Source organism: Moschus berezovskii, chromosome 24 (assembly GCF_049115385.1).
Source record: "Moschus berezovskii isolate FMDL1 chromosome 24, NW_MosBer_1.0, whole genome shotgun sequence".
Lineage (NCBI taxonomy): Eukaryota > Metazoa > Chordata > Mammalia > Artiodactyla > Moschidae > Moschus > Moschus berezovskii.
The window spans coordinates 11,753,477-11,781,251 of NC_142483.1; the positions used below are offsets into that span (position 1 = coordinate 11,753,477).

At 50.0% G+C, this 27,775-nt stretch overlaps 1 protein-coding gene across 6 annotated transcripts in view; it reads right to left on the minus strand.

The window, feature by feature from the left end:
* POC1A (POC1 centriolar protein A) overlaps positions 1–27,775 on the minus strand; it is a 98,993-nt gene that overhangs the window by 51,521 nt on the left and 19,697 nt on the right. Inside the window, exons 1-8 of one of the 6 annotated variants that reach the window (XM_055413959.2) lie at positions 23,114–23,166; positions 14,975–15,059; positions 14,578–14,637; positions 13,824–13,995; positions 13,263–13,442; positions 11,791–11,898; positions 10,682–10,797; positions 2,565–2,698 (exon numbers count right to left, since the gene is read on the minus strand). In XM_055413959.2, the coding sequence (XP_055269934.1) occupies positions 2,565–2,698; positions 10,682–10,797; positions 11,791–11,898; positions 13,263–13,442; positions 13,824–13,984 (699 nt within the window). In that variant the 5' untranslated portion in view covers positions 13,985–13,995; positions 14,578–14,637; positions 14,975–15,059; positions 23,114–23,166. Of the gene's footprint in view, positions 1–2,564; positions 2,699–10,681; positions 10,798–11,790; positions 11,899–13,262; positions 13,443–13,823; positions 13,996–14,577; positions 14,638–14,974; positions 15,131–23,113; positions 23,290–27,775 lie in introns of those variants that run through there. The other 5 variants (XM_055413957.2, XM_088831944.1, XM_055413963.2 and 2 more) reach the window with 5 other exon arrangements.

Here is a 27,775-nt window from a genome sequence, read left to right on the forward strand (position 1 = left end):
AATCCCTGGGCATCCGGGGCCACTAGGGAGCCACGGGGCTGCTCAGCCACAGGCTTTAGGAAGTGGCCAGTGACAGCTGTGCTGGGTGAGGCCCTCAGTCACCTCCCGGAACAGAATGTGGAAGCTCAAGTCACCAAGGAGCTCAGCTGAGCATCTTACTGGAAGGACGGGGCCAGGGGCACTTCATGAGGGGGAAGCCTAAGACCAGACGCTGCACAGAGCATGCAGGTAGAGCTGCTCTCCTCAGCCACGGTACAGGCCCTCTCCCTGGGGCTTGGCCAGGGCCAAAGGGGCAACACAGGTGTCCAAGAACTTCCAGGGTGGAACCACTCTGGTCCAATAGCACGTTACAGACCCTCACAGGTCAGGGACATTTACAGAGCACAATGGCTCCCAGTGACAACACAGGTCCAACCTCCACAGATCTGTCCCCTCGAGGAGAGAAAAGCCACTCCTGCGCCCAGCCCAGATGTCCACCTGCTCGAGGTATTCAGGTTGACTGGTGGGCTGTTTTTAACAACTGCCCCAAACAAGGCTGTTCAACCTCACTATCCTCTCTAAGGAAAGCACCCTTAGCTGACTGTGAATCGCCCCAAACCCAGGACCCTAAGGCCCACAGCACACCAATGCTAAGTGTCTGTATTTGGTAGAGATTTTCAAGGGTCAGAACAGAAACAAATGTGAGCCTCACACTCCAATTCCCACTTTGATCTGAGCAGCACTCTGGGGGAGAAGGCCACCCTGCTTCACCTAACCCTCCAAGTACCACCTAAGACTCAACCTGCCTCTCCTTGTTTCCTAATGCATCTCTAGCCACCTCAGCTCTGCTGATGGCCCCAGGGAGTTCCCTGCTTGCCAGGCATGAGCCCCAGGGGATGGACCACCACATCGATTTCATACCCATGATGCCCAGCCCAGCCAGCTGGGGAGTGGATGACAAATGGACAGCAAGATGAATAGTGGTGAGCTTGCTTCTCTTTCTTCCCCCTTCCTCTGGACACTACAAGCTTGGTGCCCTGAAGAACTGATTCCTGGAGCTATTTCCCATTCTCCACACCCCAAGACTACCAGTTGTCCTCAGTCTAGCTCCCACTTTCCAGGTTCAACAGCAGACAGTCAACCACATGATTTATCGTGGCCCCTGTCTTGCTTCTCTGGGAGAACAACATCCACAGGGTTCTATGCTCAGACACTGGGTCTGAGCTCAGGAATGCCCCTGAAGATGCTGCATTCAAGGCTTCTCAGGCTCAGAGGTGAGTCCGCTGTCTAAAGAATGCTCACAAGAAAAAAGAACGGGGTGATCACCTGGTATGCACCTGTCTGCACAGTATTTCTGTGCATTGCTTTTCCTTCTTCACCAATGGAACACAAGAGGTAGCAGCCTTCACCTAGTTTTCAAATGCCCTCTTGGTTATAAGATCCAAAACTGGTTATGCAGGAAGCTAAGTAATCAAATTACCAAAGGGATAACCAAGGTGATTCCCCTACAGGCTGAAAACAAGAGCAGCAGTCACCTCAGGCCAGTGGCCACACATGACACCTAGACGTGTCAACAATAGGGGAACAGGTCCATGGCTCCTGCACACCAGACATGTCTGACTGACAAGGGGTCACCACGGCTGATGGCAACTGGCCTCCATGTCCCAAGGAACCAGAAGAAAAGGCCTGTGCCCCCACAAGACCCAGCCAAGGCCCTATATACCGCAACTCAGGTGGCAGTGGGATCCAGAGGGCCCTGGGGTAGACACCTCACACCTAGCTGCTGGCCCAAGAGGCATGAGCAGCCCAGAGCCTCCCTCAGCCCTCAAGAGTACCCCCACTCTCCATCCTGCCTGTGCCTGCTCACAAACAGAGAAGCAGACAAACGGAAATTATCTGGTCTCTGTCCCAACAGGAGACACTCTGCTGACCACTCTGCTCAGCAGGAGACACTCAGCCACACCCAGGGTGGTTGCGGGGCAGAGCCTGAGGCAGCCCACCTCCCACAGCCCACCCACCGGGGCCCATGCCCAGTCACTGCCCACACAGGGAGCCAAAGCACGGATGTGTAGCTAAAAGCGCCTCAGAGAGAAGGCCCCTCTCCTTGATTCAACTCCGGGAATTCCTCAGCAAATGTGTGGGAAGATTTCCTTCCTTCATGTCCACCTCTGCGAGGCACCTGTTGTTTTTGCCTCCAAAGGGCTCCAGGAGGCTTCATGGCTGTTCACGGAGTGGGTCCCAGGGCTCTCCTCAACTGCGCCACCAAGGGAGGCTGGAGGTCACTTGGGACAGACTCCATTCAGCCCCTAGAAAAACCCTGCCAACCACGTCCAGACCCCTCCCTCCCCACCCCCATCCGACTGAACCCCTATGCTCCCTCCTCAGCTGCTGCCCCAGGCCCAGCATGTCTGCAGAGGTCACAGCTCTCGGGGGTAGGAAACCTGTTTCTGCACCTCACCCCACTGCCCAGGCTTTAGGGGGCACAAAACACTCCAACACCCCCCATCAGGCACCAAGGGAAGGGTCACCTTGAGGTGGCACCTTCACTCCACGCCACGCCACCCCGCCCAGGCTGACGCCCTCACCTGATGGCCATGGAGTGTGTAGAGCAGCCGGCCCTCCATGAGGTCCAGGATCTTCAGGGTTGAGTCGCTGGAGGCCGTGACCAGGTAGTTCCCCGACGGGTGGAAGGAGAGGGCATTCACCGCTGCGCTGTGCACTGGGGGAAGGCCGGCAGTCAGGCGCAGGCTGGCAGGCCCGTGAAGCCAGAAGATGGCACGCGGGACCAACCAAGGCTCCGCACAGGGCTGGGCCAGGGCAGCCATCACCCCGAGCTGCTGTGAGGAGCCTCACAAGGACTTCCCAGGAGGGCAGCACGAGCAAATGACAGGAGGAGACCCACCCAGAGCCGAGGGTAGGCAGCGGGAGACGCAGGGCGGGTGGGAGCACGCAGGGCAAGGCCAGAGGATCGAGCCATCCCCACCTCTCCCTCCTCACCAGCCGCCAAGCTGGAGCGAACAGAGCGCCTGAACATGACCCGCACTCTGCCGCACACGCTGCCACTTCAGGGAAGCCAATGGAAAAGAAAACCCCTGAGATGCCAACACGACGCCCCTGCCCTAGGGAAAGAACGTGAGTAGGGTGGCTGAGAAGACAGCAAAGACGAGCTCTCAGGAGCCAGGCAGGCTGAGGTTCTGATCCCAGCCTCCCAACTGGCCCACCCTGACACACTGAGCTTGTTTCTCCTGAGGCACAGTGTCCACCTTAGGGTGCTGTGGGGATGCTACCAGATGATGCCTGGGAGGTGTCTGTGAGTTCTGATGCCCTCTCCACCGCCCCAGGCATCCGACGCTACTCCAGGTCCTGCCACTTAACCCCCTTAACAGCTCAAGCCCTTCGGTGACTCTTCCCCACTGCTCCAGCCTAAGCCCCACCATCCACGCTGGTGTCCCTCACTCTCCAAGATCTGACCCCCAGCCCTGTCGCCTCCCAAGCTGGGAGACTTTCCTACCCTTTGTTCCCCTTGGGCCGGGAAGACCCTGGTTGGCCTCTTCCCCTGACCCTGCAGCTCAATGTTCAGTTACCACCCCAGGGAAGCCTCCCCTGACCTCGCCATCAGGGCCTTGTTTTGGCCTCCTGAAGCACCATGAGCCTCTTCAAAGCAAGGGTTCTGCATTTATGTGCAGTTATTTCATTCCCACTGGGTCCCCTAGAGACCATGTGTTCCACCAGGCAGGGGCTGAGTTAGGTCCTTGGCTCCCAGCTCAAGGCCTGACACCAAATGGGTCTCAAAAAGCAGTTGGTGAGTGGGACCGACAGGACACACGGGGACGGGCAGTGCGAGGACCAGCCAGCCACATCACAGCTTCTGAGAGCAGCTGCTGAGGAAGACCTGGTGCCTTCATACCCACTGCTACTGGCCTGGGGGCGCGTGGTGGGGGAAGGTGAAAATCAGTGGGACTACAGTAACCAGGAACCCACCAAGTCAGAAGAGCCATAAATATAAAGGCAAATTCTAAAACCAACCCCTCACCCTGGCCCGTGAGCATGCAGGAACCACTGCTGGGCCAATAAACACCCCCACCATGAATGAGTCCTCCACAGAGCCAACAGAGGTACACGGAGCCCCTCAAACACCAGTCTGGCCAACGTGCAGACACTGGGGACTGTGGATTCACGTTCCTGAGCACACTTAGGGGAGACAGCCAGGACTTTACGTAACACAATATTTAGGTCTGAACACTCTCAGCACCAGGAACTCCAAGAGATGGCCTGGAGCAGGACTGCCGGGATCCCCAGAGTCAGTTCCTGAAGCCAGAGTCCAGAGCCCCCACAGCCCAACACACTCCTACACCCAGGGCCAAGGGAAAAGGGGCAGCACCCTCAGTGTTTACCAAATATAGGGGCGTGGAGAGCAGAGGGAAAAAATCAGAGCAACCCCAGCTGAACTGAACAGGCACCAGCCGCACACAGTAGCAGAAAGAACAGGAATAGCGCACAGAGTGTGACCAAGACTCCCCACGTATGGGGGCAGCACCCACATGTGCAGACCCAGAAATGTGGACTGCAGCTCCTGACACAGAGCAGGACTCCTCTCTGAGGAGGACAGGAACAGGGGGACCTTTAACTGTTCGTCTACATACTTCCAGAATGTATTTTTTCAGCATTAGACTATAGTCACTATGATGACCCAATTGAGTAAATGTTTAAAAAGTGAATCCTTCCTTCACCCTGAAAGAGTGTCAAGTCTGGGGAGCAGGAGACAGGGTCCTACAAGCACTTCAGGTTGTGCGTCTCTAGGCTGCGAGCCCTGCTCCTGAGGGGCTGTGCTTGCCAGAAGGCAGTTTCACACTAGTGGTGAAGTTGGGGTTGGGGGGGCTGGGTGGTCAAGGGAGGCAAACACAGCAAGATCCCCTGCGCTCTCAGCCCCACAACAGACAGCGTGGACAGTCAGCTGCACAACGCGTCCCACCCCCACCTCACCACACCTCCATCTCCTCTTGGGCCTCCTCAAAATGCTGCTCCTGGCACTTCTGCCTCCCTGAGTCTGGAGAAGGGCACACTATTCTTGTTTCTGCAGTCCCTGGCAGCCTGCACTGGCATGAGTGCCACCCCCGCCCCGACCTAAGACAAAGTTGGGAGAACCAGCAGCAGGATCGGGCGGGGAGGCAAGGTCAGGGAGCACAGGGTTTGTCCAGCACCAGCCAGGCGCAGGGGCAGGACGTGGCTACCACACCAGGACCTCCCACCTGGTCAAGCCCACCCAAGGGAAGGAACTACCCCTCCTCCCTGAGGAAGGGTGCCCGAAGCCTTGCTCCACGATAAATGGCAGGAGTAGCAAAGGTCTCTTGGCTGGGGTAGAAATACCTGGAACCGTTTACTCCAGAAAAGGGCTCAGCCTGGCAAGCCAGGCTTTTGGAGATGTGCCAGACCCCACAATCAACCCCCTTTCCCCACTCACTCAGCTGCCTGATCCCCCAGCCCCATCAGCCTGGGGCAGCTTCTCCGGCTCTGCAGAGGGTGGGACTATGCCAGGAAAGCCTCATAAGAATTAGCCCTGGACGAGTCCCCCTGCATGACAGAGGCCCAGCCACCCCACGAGGGCGTGAGCCTCCTGACACAAAACCCTGAGCAGTGATGGCCCACAAACAATCCACTTTTCACCAAGCCCAAAGCTACAGGCCCTCCGCCTGCCTCCACAGCAGACATGAGTGACAGCTGATGGTAGGCTGCCAATCGGGTATAGCTGTGGGCTACACCCCACCCCCACCGTCTTTCCAGAGAAGGGACGCCAACCCAGGGTCAGAGACGTAACAGCTCTAGGTCCTACAGGTTACCAGGGTGCCAGGTCACTGCAGACCCTGCCCCTAGTAGTGGAACAGGTCACAGCCTGTGGCCTAAGGAGACACCTGGGTATCCACAACCTGCCTGCTCAGCTTCTCCTGCTGAATCCTCAGCAAATCTGCGCCCCTGCCCAATGGGCTCCAAACTAGTCAAGTGACCCGGGTGCCCAAGCAGCAGGTCCCTTCCGGGGACAGGCAACACCAGTGCCCACCCCTCCACAAGGGGCTCGGCGCCTACCACCCAGGGTGGCTCTCACAACTGGCATCACAAGTGACACAGAGGCTGCGGGCTTACAAGAGCTATGGGTTCACACAATGAAGGTGCTCCGATACCAGCAGCAAAGGACACTCCAAACACTGCTTGCTCTTCAGGAATGTGTGTGAACGCTGGCTTGGGGAACGTGGGGGAGAGGCAGCATGTTGGCCAGATCAGGTAGGACAGTGCCTGGCCTCATGATCAACCCTTTCAGTCTCCAAAACCCAAAAAGGGTGCAGACCTGCCCTGCTGGCTACACAGCAGCTTTAAAACCTTCCATGACCATATCTGGCGTAGGGTGGGGCATCCAGGGGGTTGCTAAGGACCAATGTACAGAGAAGCTGGGACTCTGAGCTCTAACTGGAGCTTCTGGAGAGAGCCAAGTCCTCTCAGAGGCCTTGGGCAAATAAATCACTGGAATCAACACTGTGAAGAACCCGCAGCTTCTTCGCTGCATGACCCAGGCAAGCCTCAAACACCCCATCTGTGAAATGGGGAGCAGCCCTGCCCTGCTGACCACCAGGCCTGTCCCTGGATATCGAACACACACGTGCCTGGAAACCACAAAGCACACGAAGGGATCTGGGACAAGGCTGCTCAGATGTCTGAACAGTCTTAGTGTGGGCTCCAAGCATATGGCACCTAAACCACCTCCGTGGGGACTGGCACTCCCGGGGCTCCAGCGCCCCACCAGCTCCTTGCTGAATTGGGAAATCAGAACTGCTCCCTGCAGTGACAGGCCAGAGCAAGACACTCCTCACCTGGGACAAAGGGTGCCAGCCACCTGCTGTCGCCTAAAGTGATTCTAACACCCCAACATGGGACAGGAAGTACCCTCCACAGAGCAGGATTTTGGTGGGTGGCCACAGGCAGCCTGGGCTCGCTGGCCACACACTGTAGTATCACGAACCAATTTCTCAGAAAAGCACAATAGCCTTATGCACTCAAACCCCAATTAGGGGAGACATTGGATGTCACTGGCCTTAAAAACTTTCCCCTGGGTGTCTTAAGGAGTCAGAAAACAACTTAGGGGCCTGCTGCCAAGGGGCTGGGAGCCCTTCTTGGGGATTCAGCATCCCAGGGACCCCCCACCTCTTGTGGTGGAGGGACAGCTGCAACTCAGGGGCCAGAAGCACCTCTCAGGTCGAAGGTGCTGCCACGGCACTCTCTAGGGGAGCAGCTGGACCTGAGCTAACCTGACCAGGTCCCTTCCCAGTAAAGAGGGTGAAGGGTGGACCCCCTACCAATGAGCTCAGGCCCGTGAGGTTTCCTTGAGCCCTGGAGGCTAAGCCCAGAGGTGGTGGGAAAAGCCTGCTGCCTTGTGAATAGCTGCTGTGTGCCACACACTGGGCAGGGAGCTCAGAGGGAATCCAGCTGTTAGTGGGGTGCTCCAGGCCCCCGAAGTCTTTGGTCCCTAAGCGGGGGGTGGTGCTTAGGAATCAAAGGCTTCAGGCTTGCTGAGTGGCTGTCATGAGAGGAAAGGACAGCTGAACTAACAGATTGAAATTCCTCTGCGGAGCCCGTCAGCCTCATGCACCTCAGGCTCCCTCAGGACTCAACCTCTGATGCCACCTGAGTCCAACCACCCCCTCCCAGCCCTGCCAGTCATGGACCTCTCACTCCCACCTGCTGCCAAGCCTGCTCCCTCAAGAACCCGAGGCATCTCTCCCCAGCGCCCTCCACTCTCCTCCACTGCTATGGGTCACCACACCCCTGACCACCCTCTTCAGGACACCCCACTTACTTCTACTCCCCTGGCTCCGTTCTCCTCAGCCCTCCACTGAGGGGAAACCAGGCTCCCACCCATCACTCTGGATGCTTTGTGGATCTTTTCCTTCCAGGATGTGTCCTCAGCCCTTCTCACACCCCAGATCCCAGGCTCAGCTGGCCCCGCCACCCCATAGCATCAGCTTTGCCTCTATCTAGTCTCCAGAAGCCATACTCTGGGCCTGAGCCCTGCCTCACTCTCATGTCTAGCCTTCGGCCAACATCGGGCATGGACAGCCCGCCCACCAGGCACATGGCTTCCTACTCAAGCAGGCTCTCAGCACTGCTATCCTCTCAGATGCCTGTCACTTCTTCACCCCATCCCAGCACATCCAGCCAGGACATGGGCTACAGCATGGCATTCCAGGTCCTCCCCTGTGGGTACCTGTCGCTGCACCTCATCAACACCAGGCCCCTCATCCATCAGAGGTGTGCCTGGACTCTCCCATGGTCACCTGGAGATTTTCCCCTTCAGTATGAAGATTTATGTGGTAAAACCACATACCCAGTACTAAACTGTAATCCTCATTTGGATTCTCCCATCAGATCCTCACAAATCCCATCAGGCAGGTTACCACCACCTCTTCACAGACAGGAAGCAGAGTCCAGACACTACTCTGCCTCATCACCTCCCTGCCCGTCTCTCCCTGTCCAAGGCCCCCTGACTTCACACTCAGAGACAGCATTCCCACCCAACACTACTGCTCCTCCCACCTTCCCCTATCAGTGTGCTGATATACGCAGTTTCCAACTTGGGCCTGGCCCAAAGCAGGAGAAAGGCCTCTAAGGCTGAAGGAGAGGAAAGGCGTGGTCTCCAAGGAGAGTGCAGACCCCGCTGGGGCTGTTCTAGAAGCCGTTGTCTGAAACAGCCAAGAATGACGAACTCCAGGGTTTCTTGTTGAGGCAAGAACCACTCTTGTGGCTGGCCCCTGCCACCTGGTGGTGGTGTGCAGTACTGCAGGCCTGGGCCAGGGGGGCCAGCCTTGCAAGGAAACCAGACCTCAGGACTCAGACTCAGCAGCAGCATCACCATCACTGTCACCAACTCTGCACCAGCGCAATGTAGAGAGGCACTCTGAGTTCCTGTCATGGACCAACTCACTACATGCCCAACACCACCTATGAAACGCGTCTCGTTGTCCCAGGGACGCACAGCAGTCACGTAACCTGCCCAACTCACCCAGCTGTCTCCACCATGTGCTTTTCAAGACCAGGATCCATTCTCCCTTCTTGGAAGGTCTGTTCCTTTAGTCACCCCAAGAAAACGCCAGCCTCAAACATCTAAGACTCGGAACAGCTTGTTGGGGGTGCAAGGAGAGAACTCTGAACCCCATACCCCATAACTTTGTACAGATATGTCCTTCTCCGCTTACTCCTTGGAAGGAAAGTTATGACCAACCTAGATAGTATATTAAAAAGCAGAGACATTACTTTGCTAACAAAGGTCCGTCTAGTCAAGGCTACAGTTTTTCCTGGGGTCATGTATGGATGTGAGAGTGGGACTGTGAAGAAAGCTGAGCACCGAAGAATTGATGCTTTTGAACTGTGGTGCTGGAGAAGATGCTTGAGAGTCCCTTGGACTGCAAGGAGATCCAACCAGTCCATCCTAAAGGAGATCAATCCTGGGTGTTCATTGGAAGGACTGATTGTTGAAGCTGAAACTTCAATACTTTGGCCATCTGATGCGAAGAGCTGACTGATTTGAAAACATCCTGATGCTGGAAAAGATTGAAAGCAGGAGGAGAAGGGGATGGCAGAGGATGAGATGGCTGGATGGCATCACCGGCTCAATGGACATGAGTTTGGGTGAACTCTGGGAGTTGGTGATGGACAGGGAGGTCTGGCGTGCTGCGGTTCAAGGAGTTGCAAAGAATCAGACACAACTGACTGAACTGAACTGTCCTTCCCATTTTTGGGTGTGAATTTTTTAAGTGAGCCCATGAACTTGAAACTTAGTCCCAAGTCCACAGCCACAGTTCTTCAAACTACTCCAGCTCTGACTCTCCCTGGTCTCGCCCCAAACCCCCAGGTCTGTCCACCCATTCAGCCCCCGGCAGAACTCCCAGCGCCTCCTGTGGCACCTCACCAGCTCCCTTCCTGGGTCCACATCCCCACAACTGTGGTGACTCACAGCTCTGCCCAGTCACACCTGCCCAGAGGCCAGTTCCATACCCCAGTAGCTTCAGCTATCTCATCTTGAGCTCACCCAAGTTTGACCCTACCCCCATCTCCCTCCTGGAGCCTGACACCAGCCCATATTGACAGCCCACCACCCTGCCTTCCAAGGGCTACAATTAAATAAGGAGACACAGCACCAGGGCTGTGCTTACAAGCCTGGCCCCTAACAAATGGACCCTCCAAACAGCTCCTGGCTCCACATCTGTGGAGGACACCATGGAATCAGAGGTGGCCAAGGTCCCACGAACACGGACCTCTTCTGACAAACCTGTCCCCTTCACCACCTCCAGGGCTATCAGCTTGGCCCCAGAGCACACAGCATCCATTACAGGGGGAGGCAAGTGGCATGTACAGTCCCTGAGAAGTACCCCTCGAGAGGCACCCTGGCCAGAGCCCCGATTTGGCCCACAGTGTGCGTGAGGCTCTGCCACTTCACAGATGGCCACCAGAGGGCTGGTGGATGCCACGGCAATCCCTTCCATCCCATAGCCAAGTTTCCAGACAGCCATGCCATAGACGACCCACCCCTGGAGATCCCAACAGACCCAGGACTCCCCACAGCCAGCCAGGGCTGTCCTTGAGCCCAGGTAAGCCCCACAGCCATGAGCTGGGCAGCTGGCGCAGCGCAGCCCCGCGCCAGCCCCTTGGGGACACTCACGCTGATAGTGCTGTAAGAGTCGGTGAGTCCGCACGTCCCACACCTTCACTGTGTTGTCCATGCCGGAGGCAGCGATGCACGTGCCACTGGGGTGAAAGTCCACGCAGGTGACAAAGCTGGAAAGAGGGGGCCACCAAGTGCTGTAGGAGGCCTGACCTGACTCAGAACAGACCCAAAAATGTCCAGCACTTCCCCATGCCCGCACATCTGCTCATGCTATTCCCCTCAGCGCAGAACACCTCCCTGCTGCCCTGTTTCTTTACCAGGCGGCCAAGGGAAGGCAAGGAGAGGGTGAGGAAAGAGCTAGGAGTGACCTGGGCGGGACTTCCAGAAGCAAGTCCCAGCACAAACCTCTAAATGCGAGCAGAGACACTGCTCTTCAGACCAACGGTCAGCCACCTGTTTGCAGGCTTTCAGCCAGAGCCGGTGCCCCTGCCTGAGCCAGAGGCAGGTCAGACCCTGACAACTGAGGCCCAGACAAGAGGGGCCAGCAGGTTCCAGATCCTCTGCTCACCTATTCCTAGAAGACAAGCCAAGGGCCCTTGACAGATTCATATGGGACACCCAGGATGGTACTGTGGCCTCAGGAGGGGCCCTACGTAGGGGTCTCAGCTTACTGGGGGCAGAAGCTAGGGTTCATTCAGGGACCCAGATCAGATGAGTTCCTGCTCAAACACAGGCTCCTCCCTCTCAATGATGCAACTCAATACGAACAGCCACCATCTGCTACAAGAACTGATCAGCCTTTCATTTATAAAGTCGTCACCAAGGAGAACATACTAACATCCTTTTGAGGGTCTGGGTTCAACTTCTTCAGACAGACATGTCACAGTTCTGAGAACTAGAAAATGAAGGGAAAAGAGAGCCCCAAGAGTTTCATGCCTTGAGGTTAAGCCTCTTATTGTTCATGGGGATGGGAATGAGGCAGAACCTTTCACACACACATACACACAGACACCCACACACACAAAGATGCAGAGCCAGGGAGCAGCAGAGACATGGCTGAGGGCCCCAAATGCCACCCCCGGAGGCCCCTACGACCTTTTTTATGCCCTAGTCTGTGCTGTTCTCGAGGGCCTACAGGTGGGGGAGAGGATCTAGGAACTTACCTGCCATGCTCACAGTACGAGTAGACACACTCCCGGCTGGTCTTGTCCCACAGTTTAACAGTTTTGTCATCACTGGCGGATACGATGAGCCGCCCATCCGGGGAGAACCTGAACCGGGGGGACAGGAGTCACAACACCAATCAACAGACATCACAGGCGTCACACATCGCCTTCCAGTCACTCTTCTTGAGCTGCCCAGCACAGGAATGCACTGGGGCCACACACCCTGCTCTGACCCTGAGTGATCCTGGGCAAATGCTCTTCTCTCTGCAAGATGGACCCGAAGGGTGCCCACTTTCCGGTGAGCGGTAAGAAGTATGATCACACACAAGGTCCCCGACACTGCACAAGGCAACATGCATGCTGACTCTGGTGCTGTGGCATCAAAGTGGCCCAGAGCCCACTATGGACATCGTTATCCTGTCCCCAGATGCCCTGAGTCCATATGTGACTCTGAGAATGGGTGAGCAAAACAAGATGCCAACCAAAAAGGATGGCAGTTCTGTAGACCTACCACCAAAGGCCTGGTGTGAGTTCAACACTCATTTGCTGGCTGGGCTCCTCCTGCTCTCAGAAGCCCAATGGTGAGGGCCTCTCACAACAGCCAGGGACCTCTCAGGACAGAGAACCAAACGCCCTAGAGGACAAGTAACTTCTTGGGGTCCCCAGAACAGCACAGCTCAACAGTCCCCAATCTCTGACTCCCATGGTTTCCCGGTGTCCCGAGACACCCCAACCTCTTCCCCTGAAGCACACAGATTTGACACGTGAGATCTGTTGAAATAAATAGAATAACCCAGAAGTAGGCATAGCTGTGTCTGCAGCTTTTAGGCCTTGAAAAGTACTTTCATTACCTGGCCCCACTCCCACAGCACTGGCCCTGTACCAAAAGGAAAACCCGCTTCCGACCAACCCCATCAGAAGCCTGGGCCCCCATCAGGCAGCTCTGGAGCAAAACCCACCTCCGAGGAGCAGAGCATCCAAGAGATAAGGAGGCAAGCCTCAGTGCCAGGGACCCAGCTTCTAAGCTCAGTTCTACCACTTACTCTCTCTGTCGAAGGGCAAGATACTGCATTGCTCTGAGCCTCAGGTTCCTCATCTGCAAAATGGCAACGATGCCACCAACTTGCAAGACTGCCATGAGGAGTCAGAAGAAAATGTCTAGGGGTGGTATGACGTTATCTTGTTGCTGTTGCTATTGCTAATAAGAGGTCCCTGATGACCCACTTTGGGCTGCGTCAGCACAGATGTCAGGGGTCAACTGTGGCCAGCAACTGGCTAACATCCCTCATGCATTAGCTAAGCGAAGCTTTGACAGCTTACAATGTGAGAACTATTAATGTTCTTATTCACAGATAAGGAAGCTGAGGCTCGGGAAAAGTAAAGAGTGGCTAAGTAACTTGTTCAAGCATCTTTTCTGTACCCCCAACCCCTGGGGTCTCTTCAACAATCTCAGCTAGGACTATACTCACTTGGCACAGCGGACCCAGTTGATATGCTGGCTCAGGGAGAACAGGAATTTCTGGCGATGAGTTGACCACACCTTGACTGTCTTGTCGTCAGAGGCTGTCACAAAGGACTGGCCATCACTGCAGAAATGGACGCTCCTCACTGTGGCCGTATGTGCACGAAACACAGTTGACTCACCTTTGCTGCAAGGATAGGTACCAGAGTCAGGAAATCCATAAATCCTTAACAGCAACATAAGGGCACATCGAAGTTCTTCCCACTCCTCAGGACCCTCCCAAAATCAATCCAGGCCTGAGTGCCCCAGTTCCCAAAAAGGGAAGCAAGAGCCTCCCCCACAGGAGTAGAACCCCCGCCCACCTCACCCACGTGCAAGCAGCATCAGGTGGGATCCTCCCAGCATGGCTGAGGTCAGCCCAGAATCTCCCTGCTGACCCTGAGGGGAGGGCCCCGACTGAAGCCCAGCTTCTAATGACACCCCCTCGGAAGTGAGGCAGACGTCCTACTGTGACCAGTCCAGCACCAGGGCCAAGACTCAGACAAGCCCCTTCATGTCTTTAACTCACACGTTGGGTACCCATATGCGGACAGTCTTGTCACGGGAGCCAGAAGCAAGCAGGTGTCCCGAAGGGGAAAAATTCACACAGGTTACGGCGTCCTTGTGGCCGGCAAATCGGTAGGCACGGGACTGGGGCTTCATGTGCCACACCATAAGGCACGAGTCCATGGAGCCACTGGCTGAGGAGAGAGCGGACACATGACCCTCGGCTCGAGCAGGCTGGCGCCTCCACCAGGAGCTGGGGCAGAGTGGGCAGCAGGGAGACTCAGCTTCTCAGCCAGCTCTACCCTCCCTGTCTTCACAGTCACACCTCCAGTGACTGCTGAGCAGGGGTTTGGAGAGCCTATGGCCTGTTGACTCTTCAGGCAACAGGTCCACACAGGAACCAGCCCAAGAGATGCCCATCACAAGCCACCCCTGGGCTGCAAAGGTCCCAGGTCTCCCCAGAGACACACTCTGAGGCTCTAGAGAGCAAGTCCTCCTAAAACTGGGGAGCCAGCTCAACCCAGTGGACTTATTACCGTTAAGAGGATCCATCAGAAGGGCCCCAAAACAGACCCCAAATGACTTTGGTTTCCTTTTAACCTCCAGTGTACCATGAAATCAGCAGTCTCTGGGAGGGGACCTTAACAATGGAATGAAGGGAGAAGCTCATTCATAGAAACAAGAAAGCTGCAGCTTGACAGCCATGTATGAACCCTCAAGTGGCCAAGAAGGGGGCACTCAGCTGTAGCATAAGGGCAGTGGGGGGAAGGGCATACCCGGCTCTGCTCCACAGCCTTATCACTGGTGGGCATCTTCAATAAGGCGAGTCCATGGCACTGTGGACAGCAGAATCAGTAAAGACCCAAGGAAATGCCACCATTCAGGCTCATTCTGAGGCCAGACCTCAAAGGTAGACGGGGTATGGAGGGAAGAGCCCAGAACTAGGTCCTACTCTCAAAGGCTGTATGATCTTAGCACGGTCCCCAACCTTTCTGAGCCTCACACTCCACGTGCAGAATGGAACTCATAAAGCCTAGTGCCCAGAGCGCTGGCTGGCTGAAGCAGGCTGTAGGTCTAGAGAAAGCACCTGAGTTCTCATTGTGCCCTGCTCCCCCCATGCCACACCTCCCAGGCAGAAACTCAACCTTCTCAGTCCAAGATGACTCCTCTTACCCAGCTGCTTTGTGTTGAGACTGAAGTCCACAGAGGTGACTGCATCTCGATGGCCCTTAAAATGCCTCTCCAGCGAGGGGTCCTCCTGAGGGAGAGCCAGGGTCAAATGTGTGAAGCCTGAATGAGGAAGGGGCTTCCCTAGGTCCAGGACACTTCCTAGAATAACCAGGAGGGTTTAAAAATGCTCAAGGTATGATCCTTTATATAGGAAAATTCTAAGGAATCACTAAAAAACTATTATAATAAACAAGTTCAGCAAGGTTACAGGATACAAACTAGACAAAAATCAAGTACATCAACAATGAACACTGTGAAAAATGAAAGTATGAAAACAATTCCACTTATGGTACATAAAGAAAAAACTTAAGAATAACTTAACAAAAGATGTAAAAAACAGTGAGAACTAAAAAAAAAAAATCACTGAAAAAAGTAGGAGACCTAGATAAGAGCGTCCAGTTCAAGACAGAGTAAAAGTATGTGTGCTCATCTCCTCCTGCAGGAACACCAAAATCACAACTAGCTGTTGAACAATCATTGATGGGAGGATGCTGTAACCTACCAGAAAAGATATCCCACATTCAGAGACAAAGAAGCCAAGGCGAGACAGTAGGAGGGGCACAAACAAGATAAAATCAAATCCCATACTCTTTGGGTGGGTGACACACAAACTGGAGAACAGTAATACCAAAGAAGTTTTCCCACTGTTGTGAAGGTTCTGAACCCCACATCAGGCTTCCCACCTGAGGATCCCACAAAGGGACTGGGAATCCCCAAGGAATCTGACCTTGAAGGCCAGTGGGATTTGACTATAAGACTCACACAGGACTGGGGCAAACAGAGACTCCAGTCTTTCAGGTCACAAACAAAACAAAATAAAACCAAGACTCAGAGAAAAGGAGCAACGACCCCACAGGAGACCAAACCAAAACTACCTGCTAGTGTTGGAGGGCCTCAGGAGGAGCACACCACAGGGACTGGAGCATTAGAAGCAGCAGTCCTGGAAGGTTCCCCTTGGGGTGAAGCCTCTTGGAGGTCGCCATTAACTTGATTATAGACCCCAGGGCTGGATCCCCTCAGGCCAAACAACTAACAGGGAAGGAGCACAACCCCACCCATCAGCAGATAATAGGATTACAAAGCTTTACTGAGCAAGGTCCTGCCCACCAGAGCAAGACCCAGTTTTTCCCATCACCAGTCCCTCCCATCAGGAAGCTTACACAAGCCTCTTAGCCTCCACCATTAAAGGGCAGACAGAAGCAAGAAGAAGCACAGTACCACAGTAACTAAAACAAAACCCACATTACAGAAAGTTAATCACGATGAAAAAGCAGACAGGTTATGTCCCAGGTGAAGGGACAAGACAAAACCCCAGAAAAATAACTAAATGCAGTGGAGATAGGCAACCTTACAGAAAAAGAAATTAGAATAATAACAGTAAAAATGATTCAGAATCTCGAGGAAAGAATGGAGGCAAAGATTAAGACAATCCAAGAAATGTTTACCAAAAACCTAGAAGAACTAAAGACAAACAGACAGATGCATAATACACTGGAAGGAATCAACTGCAGAATAAATGAGGCAGAAGAACCGATAGATGATCTGAGGACAGAATGGTGGAAATCACTGCCACAGAACAGAATACAGAAACAAGAATGAAAAGAGAGGCAACCTATGAGACCTCTGGGACAAAATTAAACGCATCAACTCTTGCATTATAGGAATCCCAGAAGAAGAGAGAAAGGACCTGAGAAATTATTTGAAGAGAGAATATCTGAAGACTTTCCTAACATGGGAAAGAAAATAGTCAACCAAGTCTAGGAAGCACAGAGTCCCAGCCAGGAGAAACCCAAGGAGGAACACACCAAGACACATAGTAATCAAATTGACAAAAATTAAAGACAGATAAAATACTAAAAACAACAAGGGAAAAATGACAAATAACATACAAGGGAACTCTCATCAGGCTATCAGCTGATTTCTCAACAAAAACTCTACAAGCCAGAATGGCATAATATATTATTTAAAGTGATGAAAGGGAAGAACCTACAACCAAGAATACTCTACCCAGCAAGACTCTCCTTCAGATTTGATGGAGAAATCAAAAGCTTTCCCAACAAGCAAAAGTTAAGAGAATTCAGTACCATTAAACCACCTTTACAACAAATGCTAAGGAACTTCTCTAGGCAGGGAACACAAGAAAAGGAAAATATCTACAAAAAGTAAACCCAAAATAAAATGCACCAACCAAAAGACACAGACTGGCTGAGTGGATGAAAACAAGGGCATGTATGCACTTCCATTTACCACAAACTCTGCTTGACGAACCCCCCACAAACTGTATGTAATTATTTTATATTGTTAAGCTAATCATGTTCCTATATGGTTTGCAAATGTAATTATCATTTGTTTTTGTCTGGCTATTGATGGTGAAAACCCATAAACATCTTTTACTAATGAGATTATGTAGTATGTATACTTGTATTATGTATACTTGTAATATCATGACTGGTCAACAGAAAAATAATAGAACTCTACCACCAAATTAGGATTTAATAGAAAAACCTGTAAAATCCACTTTTTAAAATCCAGATGCATATCAGAATTACTCTGAAATTTTTTGAAAAACACAAATGCTCAGGTACTACTTTTTTTCTCCAGAGCTCCAGATGTTTCTAATGAGCAGTCATGTTTAAAAATAACTGGACTATATGACCTTGTTTTGTCAGTTTTCATTCCAATCCCAGTGACAGGCAATGCCAAAAAATATTCAAACTACTGCACAATTGCACTCATCTCACACGCTAGCAAAGTAATGCTCAAAATTCTCCAAGTCAGGCTTCAACAGTGCATGAACCGTGAATTTCCAGATGTTCAAGCTGGATTTAGAAAAGATTTGATCAAATTCAAGACGGATTTAGAAAAGATTTGAACCAGAGATCAAATTGCCAACATCCACTGGATCATAGAAAAAGCAAGAGAATTCCAGAAAAACATCTACTTCTGCTTTATTGATTACGTGAAAGCCTTTGACTGTGTAGATCACAGCAAACTGAGTTTCAAGAGATGGGAATACCAGACAACCTTACCTACCTCCTAGGAAATCTGTATGCAAGTCAAGAAGGAACAGTTAGAACCGGACATAGAACAACAGACTGGTTCCAAACTGGGAAACGAGTACGTCAAGGCTGTATACTGTCACCCTGCTGATTCAACTGATACAGAGAGTACACCATATGACATGTCAAGCTCAATGAAGCACAAGCTGGAATCAAGATTGCAGGGAGAAATATCAATAACCTCAGATACATAGATGACACCACCCTTATGGCAGAAAGTGAAGAAGAACTAAAGAGCCTCTTGATGAAAGAGGAGAGTAAAAAATTTGGCTTAAAGCTCAACATTCAAAAAAACGAAGATCATGGCATCTACTTCCACTTCACGGCAAACAGGTGGGAAAACAATGGAAACAGTGACAGACTTTATTTTCTTGGGCTCCAAAATCACTGCAGATGGTGACTGCAGCCATGAAATTAAAAGATGCTTGCTCCTTTGAAGAAAACCTATGACCAACCTAGACAGCATTTTAAAAAGCGGAGACATTGTTGACAAAAGTCCGTCCAGTCAAAGCTATGGTTTTTCCAGTGGTCATGTATGGATGTGAGAGCTTGGCTATAAAGAAAGCTGAGCACCAAAGAATCGATGCTTTTGAACTGTGGTGTTGGAGAAGACTCTTGAGAGTCCCTTGGACTGCAAGGAGATCCAACCAGTCAATCCTAAAGGAAATCAGTCCTGAATATTCATTGGAAGGACTGATGCTGAGGCTGAAACTTCAATACTTTGGTCACCTGATGCGAAGAACTGACTCTTTGGAAAAGACCCTGATGACGGGAAAGATTGAGGGCAGAAGGAGAAGTGGGTGACACAGGATGAGGTGGTTGGATGGCATCACCAACTAGATGGACATTAGTTTGAGCAAGCTCCGGGAGTTGTGATGGACAGAGAGGCCTGGTGTGCTGTAGTCTGTGGGGTCGCAAAGAGTCGGACACAACTGAACTGAACTATATGATGACCTATTATTTCCATCTAGTTTGTCTCACTTTTCTATTTCATATTCAGTGCTCCCATTTCATTCAGTTTATGTTCTCCAATTTCTCCATCTCTTTTTTTTTTTGATGTTCTTTCTGAAACCTTTATCAAATATAGTAGAAAATCTTTTGTATACACATATATAAATATATACAAATGCATAATATATATATTGAAGAAAATTTACGAATTTTTTCTAGTTTGCTTCACTTATTCTATTTCATATTCAGTGCTCCCATGTCATTTAGTTCATGTTTTCCAACTCTTTCATTTTTTGATGTTTTCCTCAAGCCTTTATCAAGTTATCAGGTATAACAGAAAAGCTCTTGTATACATATAATAAACAATATGTATGTATATTTTAGAAAACTTAGGAATTTTTGCTTAACTAAAAAATTTATGACATTTTGATTCCACTTGTTTGACTTAGTATGAAATGTAACGCAATATATCTAATTTTTTTAAAAGATATGCAACAAGCAACAAAGGTTTATTGTATAACACTCTACAGGGAATTATAATCAATATTTTCTAATAACAATAAAAACAATTTCAAAAATAGTATGTGTATATGTATAACTGAATCACAAAAAAAAGAATTCTATTTTTTGAAATTCAGTAATGTTTATCTTTTTGCCATTTTTTAAAAAATGTCCTATGTATGAGATACAAAATTTTAAATATATTTGTGTAGGACGTAAGATTAATATAAACAGAAATCTATTATATTTAAATTATTAATGACATAATTCAAGATGCTATTTTTTCTGTCCTTGATAAAATAGTCTCAGAGAAATGTTAATATATCTCACAATGATTATATATATTTTATTTTCCCTTTATTTCTTTGATTTTTGCGTTATGTTTGCTTCTTGTTATTAGGTGTCTAATGGTTTATGATGTCTATCTTGTTTGTGATCATACCTTTCGTCATTAAAAATATTCATCCTTGTTTCATTTAAAAATAAATTAATTTTTAAAAAAGATCCAGATAAATGGAAAGACATTCCATGTCCATAGTTTGGATAACTTAATATTAAGATGCAATACTCAAGTTGATCTAAAGAGAGTCAATAGAATCTCATAAAAATCTCAGGTGCCTTTTTTTTTTTTTGAAGAAATTCACAAGCTAATCCTAAAATGCATATAAAATATAAGACAGCCAGAATAGACAAAATACTAAAAAAAAAAAAAAAAAAAAAGGACTTCTCTCATGATCCAATGAAGAATCTGCCTACCAAAGCAGGGACTGAGGCTCAACCCCTAGTCTGGTAAGATCCTACATCCTGCAGGGCAACAAAGCCGATGCACCCCACGCACCTAGAGCAACAGGAGAAGCCACCGCCATGAGAAGCCTGTGCAAAGCAACTAGAGAGGAGCCCGTGTTCACGGCAACTAGAGAAAGCTCGTGTGCAGCAATAAGACACAGCACAACCCAAAATACGTTAACCAGTTAAATTAATAAAGTTTTTAAAATAAAAATAATGCATAAAAAAGAGGGGTGCTTCCCTGGTGGTCAGCGGTTAAGAGTCCACCCTGCAACGGAGGCAACACGGGTTTGATCCATGCTCCAGGAAGATCCCACAAGCGGAGAAGCAACTAAGCCCATGCGCCACAACTACTGATTCTGTACTCTAGAGCCCAGGAACCATAACTCCTGAGCCTACTTGCTGCAACTACTGAAGCTCACGTGCCCTGGAGCCTGTGCTCCGCAACAAAGAGAAGCCAGTACAATGAGAAGCCCAAGCACCGCAAAAAAGAGTAGCCCCTGATCTCGGCAACTAAAGAAAGCCTGCATGCAACAACGAAGATCCAGCACAGACAAAAATAAATAAATCTTTAAAAAAAAAAAAAAGGGAGGAAAAAACAACTCACTATAAAAAATAATCTGGTAGTTTCTCAAAAAAAAGTTAAACATAAGACTTCCCTGGTGGTCCAGTGGTTGAGAATCTGCCTACAAATGCAGGGGACATGGGTTTGACCCCTAATCCAGTAAGATTCCACATGCCACAGAGCAAATAAGCCTGTGTGCCACAACCCCTGAGCCAGTGCTCTAGAGCCCTTGAGCCCCAACTACTGAGCACACATGCTGCAACTAGTGAAGCCCACCCTGAGCTAAGCCATGAGAGAAGCCACCAAATTGAGAAGCCCGCACAACGAAAAAACAGCTCTCGCTCACCACAACTAAAGCCATGAACAACCAGCACAGCCAAAGATAAAAATAAACAAATCATCTTTTAAAAACTTAAACACAGAATTATCAAATGACCCAGTAACTGTAAGTAAATACCCGTAAGAACTGAAAGCATTCTCACACTAAGGCTTGTTCCAAAACATTCACATCAGTATTAATCATAATAGCACAAGGTAGAAAAACCTTACTGTTCATCAACAGATAAATGGATAGGCGACGTGTGGTACATCCATACAACAGGATATTTATTCAGTCATGAAGTGGAAACACAACAGCTTTGAAAACATTATGCTATAAGTGAAAGACACCAAAGGCCACATTTTGTCTGAATCCATTTACATGAAGTATCCAGAATAAAGACAGAAAATAGATTCGTGGCTGACAGGGACTGAAGGGGGAGAAGGGAGGGGATGGCGGGGGAGGGGGGAAAACGGGGAGCAACTGTTTATGGGTACAGGTTTCTCTTTGGGGTGATCAAAATGTTTTGGAAACACAGTAATGCTAACACAATACTGTGAGAGTACTAAACCACTGAATTTTACACTTCAGAAGGGTGAATTTTATGGTATGTGAATAACACCTCATCAAAGTTATTTTTTCAAAGACCGAGGAGAGAGAATGGGGACTTTCAGCAGCCACCATCTCAGGAGTCGGATCCCATACCTCCATCCCACTGTGGACTAACGAGTAAAACCGAAGGTCCACCCTGAACAAGACCCTGAGGCTTTACCACCACCTCCACTCCACCCAGCAACGGAGAAGCTGTAGCTTAGGAAAACATGGAGATAATATTCCAGAGGCTTCTCCATCCAACAGCAATTCATGTTGGAGAATTATACCCCAGCCACGCAAAAATCTCTCCTTACCCCAAATATCAGTAACCTCAAAGAAGAATTTTGGGGGGACTAGGGAGCCCAGCAAAACCTCCTCTTGGGGAAAACCCGTCCTTGGTGCAGAGCAAAGACTTCAAGGAGTTGTAACCAGAACAAAGGTTCCCGTTCCCCATGCCCCGCTCCACCCCCAACACACCTGCCTTTCACCTAGAGAGGGAATGGCAGCTGGGGGAGGGCGGGGAAGAGCAGAAACGGCTGTACCTGAGCTTCTCAGAACTCGAGTAAAACAGTACCCCTCGAGGGCACGGTCAGATCTGCCCAGATCCAGCGTACCCCTGAAATCTCCCAGCACCCTCTCTTCCAATACCACAGGATTACGGGTTCCTCATTTCCCCCAAAGATGGGGAACACTATTACGGGTCAAAAGGCCTGCTTCCCAGTCTGGGCCCTCGGCTCACGTGCCCAGACCCCTAAGAAAGCCAACAAGCCACCACTCGGCGTCACTGACTTTCACAACCCAGCCAGAGAGTACCAGGCAGGTTGAGTTTTCAAAACAACCTCTCAAAAAGAGGGGCTTTGGAGCGCTCCCCACTGGCCTCTGGAAAGGCCTGGGGCCGAGAGAAGACAGCCTGCCACGCTGACGCAGGCGTCCCGGGGGCCTAGCTGTTCCCACACAGGAAATAGGGTACAGTCTCAACAAGCCCCCCGTTCAGCCACCCGCTGCGCGGGAAACGGAGACTGAAACTAGAGAGGCCAGGAACTGACCCCAGGTCACACCTCCAGTCAGGCCGTACTAGTGTCTGGAAGCAAAACCCGAGGGCAGACACTACTGGTTTGTTAGCCCCGGCAGCGCGAACAGGGCCTGGCTCGCAAGAGGCGTTTACCAGGTGCCCGAACTCAGCACCGCCTGCACCGACCGAAATTTGGGGCCAGAGAGGACCGGCTCGGAACCCGGCGTCCGGCTAGGCGCCCACTGTCCCCACGGAGAGACTAAAGCTCGGGCGGCCGCCGCTGACAGACACTTACCGAGCAGGGCGCGGTCATGGCGGGGCCACGGGCGCCCAAGGCGCCTGAGGAGCGTGAAGGAGCGGCGGCTGCCGTTGCGGCGCGTTCAGTTTCCGCGCCCCCAGCCGCCGCCAATAGCAACGCGGGTCTCTTCACCTCGCCCCGCCCACCGCAGTTAAAGGAGACGCGGCGCCTCAGGTTTTTGCCCGTCGACCCGAAGGAAAGCTGTAGGGCCGGGTCCACGGTCTCTGCGTCTAGCGCCACCTGGCCAAGAAACCTACGGACGGCGCCTCCAAATGCCTCTGTCCACCATCACACATTCCCCCTGAGAAATTAAAAAGTCCGGGAATGAGAGGTTCCCCCACCGACCCGTAGCCAGGCTAAAAAGACCATGAACAGAGCCTTCTGGGATTGCAGTTCCAAGACGGTCCTCATCCTCGTGTCTGGAGGGTAAAGGGACTACATTTCCCAAGATGCCACGAGGGTGGGGACGGGATTAACCACCCGAAGCCAACGCTTTAAGGATCCCGGAAGTAGAGGGTGTGGCTCGATGTGCTTGTGTTCTCTAAAAGCGCCCGCGACGCCGGCTTTTCTCTCAGTACCCCATTCAGAGCCAATTATTGGCCCTTCAGGAATTCTTTAAGTGGTTCGCTCCTCCGAACGCGCTTAAAACAAGTGTCGGTTTAAAAGAACACTAGTCACTCGGAATCACATCCGTGGAGTCGAAAGGCCTGGGATATAGTCTCAGTTCTTGCCCTGATTCGCTGTGTGACCTCGGGGAAAATGTAACCCTGCTCTGTGGACCTCAGTTTCCCAGTTTGTGATATGAGAGGGTGTTTCGCAGCCTGGTCCTCTCAGGACCCTCAGCGCTGAGTACCCGATGTAAATTCCAATACCAGTTTAAAAGAGGAAACAATGCAGGGATCTGTCCACCAGAGGCCGTCCTTGCTCACTTTCTGCAGTCCTTAGATGCGCGCCCCCGCCCCCACCCCAAGCTGGGCCTGATCTCAGTTCAGTTCAGTTCAGTCGCTCAGTCGTGTCCGACTCTCCGCGACCCCATGAATCGAGACAGGACATTTTTCAAGATTTGTGAATCTTCCATCACCTCTCTGGTGAAGTATGGATTGTCGATACTTAAAATGAAGCAGGGCAAAGGTTAACAGAGTTTTGTCAAGAGAACATACTGGTCATAGCAAACACCCTCCTCCCACGACACAACAGAGGACTCTACACCATATGGTCAATACTGAAATCAGATTGACTATATTCTTTGCACCCAAAGATGGAGAAGCTCTATACAGTCAGCAAAAAAAAAAAAGATCGGGAGCTGACTGTAACTCAGATCATGAACTCCATATTGCAAAATTCAGATTTAAATAGAAGAAAGCAGGGAAAACCACTAGGTCATTCAGGTATGACCTAAGTCAAATCCCTTATGATTATACAGTGGAAGTGATAAATAGATTCAAGGGCTTAGATCTGATAGAGTGCCTGAAGAACTCTGGACGGAGGTTTGTGACACTGTACCGGAGGTGGTGATCAAAACCATCCGCAAGAAAAAGAAATGCAAAAAGGCAAAACAGCTGAGAAAAGAAGAGAAGCTAAAGGCAAAGGAGAAAAGGAAAGATATACCCATCTGAATGCAGAGTTCCAAAGAATAGCAAGGAGAGATAAGAAAGCCTTATGTGAACAATGCAAAGAAATAAAGGAAAATAATAGACTAGGAAAGACTAGAGACCTCTTCAAGAAAATTAGAGATACCAAGGGAACATTTCATGCAAAGATGGGCATAATAAAGGACAGAAATGGTATGGACCTAACAGAAGCAGAAGAGATTAAGACGAGGTGGCAAGAATACACAGAAGAACTACATAAAAAAGATCTTCATGACCCAGATAACCATGATGGTGTGATCACTCACCTGGAGCCAGACATCCTGGAGTGTGAAGTGAAGTGGGCCTTAGGAAGCATAGCACTATGAACAAAGCTAGTGGAGGTGATGGAATTCCAGCTGAGTTATTTCAAATCTTTAAAAATGATGCTGTTAAAATGTTGCACTCAATATGCCAGCAAATTTGGAAAACTCAGCAGTGGCCACAGGACTGGAAAAGGTCGGTTTTCATTCCAATCCCAAAGAAGGGTAATACCAAAGAATGTTCAAACTGCCGCACAATTGTACCCATTTCACATGCTAGAAGGTAATGCACAAAATCCTTCAAGCTAGGTTTCAACAATACGTGAACCAAGAACTTCCAGATATACAAGATGGATTTAGAAAAGGCAGAGAAATCAGAGATCAAATTGCCAACATTCGCTGGATCATAGAAGGAGCCAGGGAATTCCACAAAAACGTCAACTGCTGCTTCACTGACTTCACTAAAGCCTTTGTCGTGTGGATCACAACAAACTGTGAAAAATTCTTCAAGAGATGGGAATACCAGACCACCTTACCTGCAACAGACTGGTTCCAAATTGGGAAAGGAGTATGTCAAGGCTGTATATTGTCACCCTGCTTATTTAATTTATATGCAGAGTACATCATGCAAAATGATGAGCTGGATGAAGCACAAGCTGGAATCAAGATTGCAGGGAGAATTATCAATAACCTCAGATATGCAGATGATACCATCCTAATGGCAGAAAGCAAAGGGGAACTAAAAAGCCTCTTAAAGAAGGTGAAACAGAAGAGCAAAAAAGCTGGCTTAAAACTCAACATTCAAAAAACTAAGATCATGGCATCTGGTCCCATCACTTCATGGCAAATAGATGGGGAAAAAATGCAAACAGTGACAGACTTTATTTTCTTGGACTCCAAAATCACTGCAGATGGTGACTGCACCCATGAAATTAAAAGACACCTGCTCCTTGGAAAAAAAGCAATGACAAACCTAGACAGTGTATTAAAAAGCAGAGACATCATTTCATATAGTCAAAGCTACGGTTTTTCTAGCAGTAATGTATGGATGTGAGAGTTGGACCACAAAGAAGGCTGAGCACTGAAGAATTGATGCTTTTGAACTGTGCTGCTGGAGAACTCTTGAGAGTCCCTTGGACAGCAAGGAGATCAAACCAGTCAATCCTAAAGGAAATCAACCCTGAATATACATTGGAAGGACGGATACTGAAGCTGAAGCTCCAATAGTTTGGTGACCTGACATGAAGAGCTGATTCACTGGGGAAGACCCTGATGCTGGGAAAGACTGAAGGCAGGAGGAGAAGGGGATGACAGAAGATGAGATGGTTGTATGGCATCACTGATGCCATCCAATGGACATGAGTTTGAGCAAATTCCAGGAGACTGTGAAGGAAAGGGAAGCCTGGCGTGCTGCATTCCATGGGGTCGTAAAGAGTCAGACATGACTGAGAAAATGAACATAAACAAACCATAAACACTGATTAAGATTTGGCCAGGCCCTGAAGTTTCTCATGATATCCAACTATCTAAGATGGTGTGTGCCTGGACCTGCAAACCAGAGCCCAATGCAGTGAACTCAAAGACTGACAGTGGGTGGTGGGGCGGGGAGTTAGCATGTGGAGGAGTGACTCTCTTCTAGGGACCTGGAAGGTCTGGGGCCAGACACAAGAAATAGATACATTTTAACCCTAAGAAGGAAATGGCAACCCACTCCAGTACTCTTGCCTGGAGAACCCCATGGACAGAGGAGCCTGGTAGGTTACAGTTCATCCCATCCAAAGAGTCTGCAGGACTGAGCAACTTCACTTTTCACTTTCACTTTTTTTAAACCCTATCTTCACTGTGATTTGGCTTCAGATTGGTTCCTGTATGTTAGAAGGGGCTTCCTATGTTAGAAATGTTCAGGCTCACTTAAGTTATACTGTATGAAATTCTCCTTAAAACATGTATAGTATCACTTACACACATCCCAAAATTGTTCAGCACTGTTCAAATGACAGTTTTCAAGCTTTTCCATCAACATCTGCATCTTACCCAGCTATCCTCTTGCCTACTGGCCAAATACTTAAAATGAAAACACTAAGGAGGAAACAAATACAGAAAACCATATCTATTACACACACAGGTTCATTCATTCTTGTTCTTGCGTGGTGGTTTTGGTTTTGTCAGTTGTAGCTAGAGAACACCTCTGGTCTACAAGAGTTCATAATCTACAAAACTGCATTTATAAAATCCTTCAGTAAAATGATTTTTAAATGTCAGGCTTGCTCAAAGTGAGAGACAGTGGAAGATTTTACTCACCCTCACTGGTCTTTCCAGCTCCCACTGTCTGCAATTCTTACACCTCAGGGAGGAGTAACTGGCTCTTGCTCATTTACTCATCATAAAAACGCAGAGGTCAGCTCTGACAAAACCACACAAACAACCTAGAATCCACCACAAGCACAGTCTCCATAAACCAAGATTGGCGCCTCCATGTTCCATGTTCTGGTGGAGCAGACTGAACCCCATTTCTGACTGGGAACTCCATGGGAGCAGGGGATGCTCAGTGTTGGAAGAACTTTAATGTTGTTGGGAGGATCTCCATGTTGAGGAGGCTCAGAGAGACCTTCTTTTCCAAGCCCCACTGTGGCACTCATGTCTCTGTCCTGGAACACAGGCCCCACACAGGGCCCCCTGCAAGGGCCTTTCACCCTGTCCTCACTCCCAGACCCCCTGCCACAAGGGACATGTGGCCCTCCTAGGGTTGGGTGAACCAACCAAAGAGA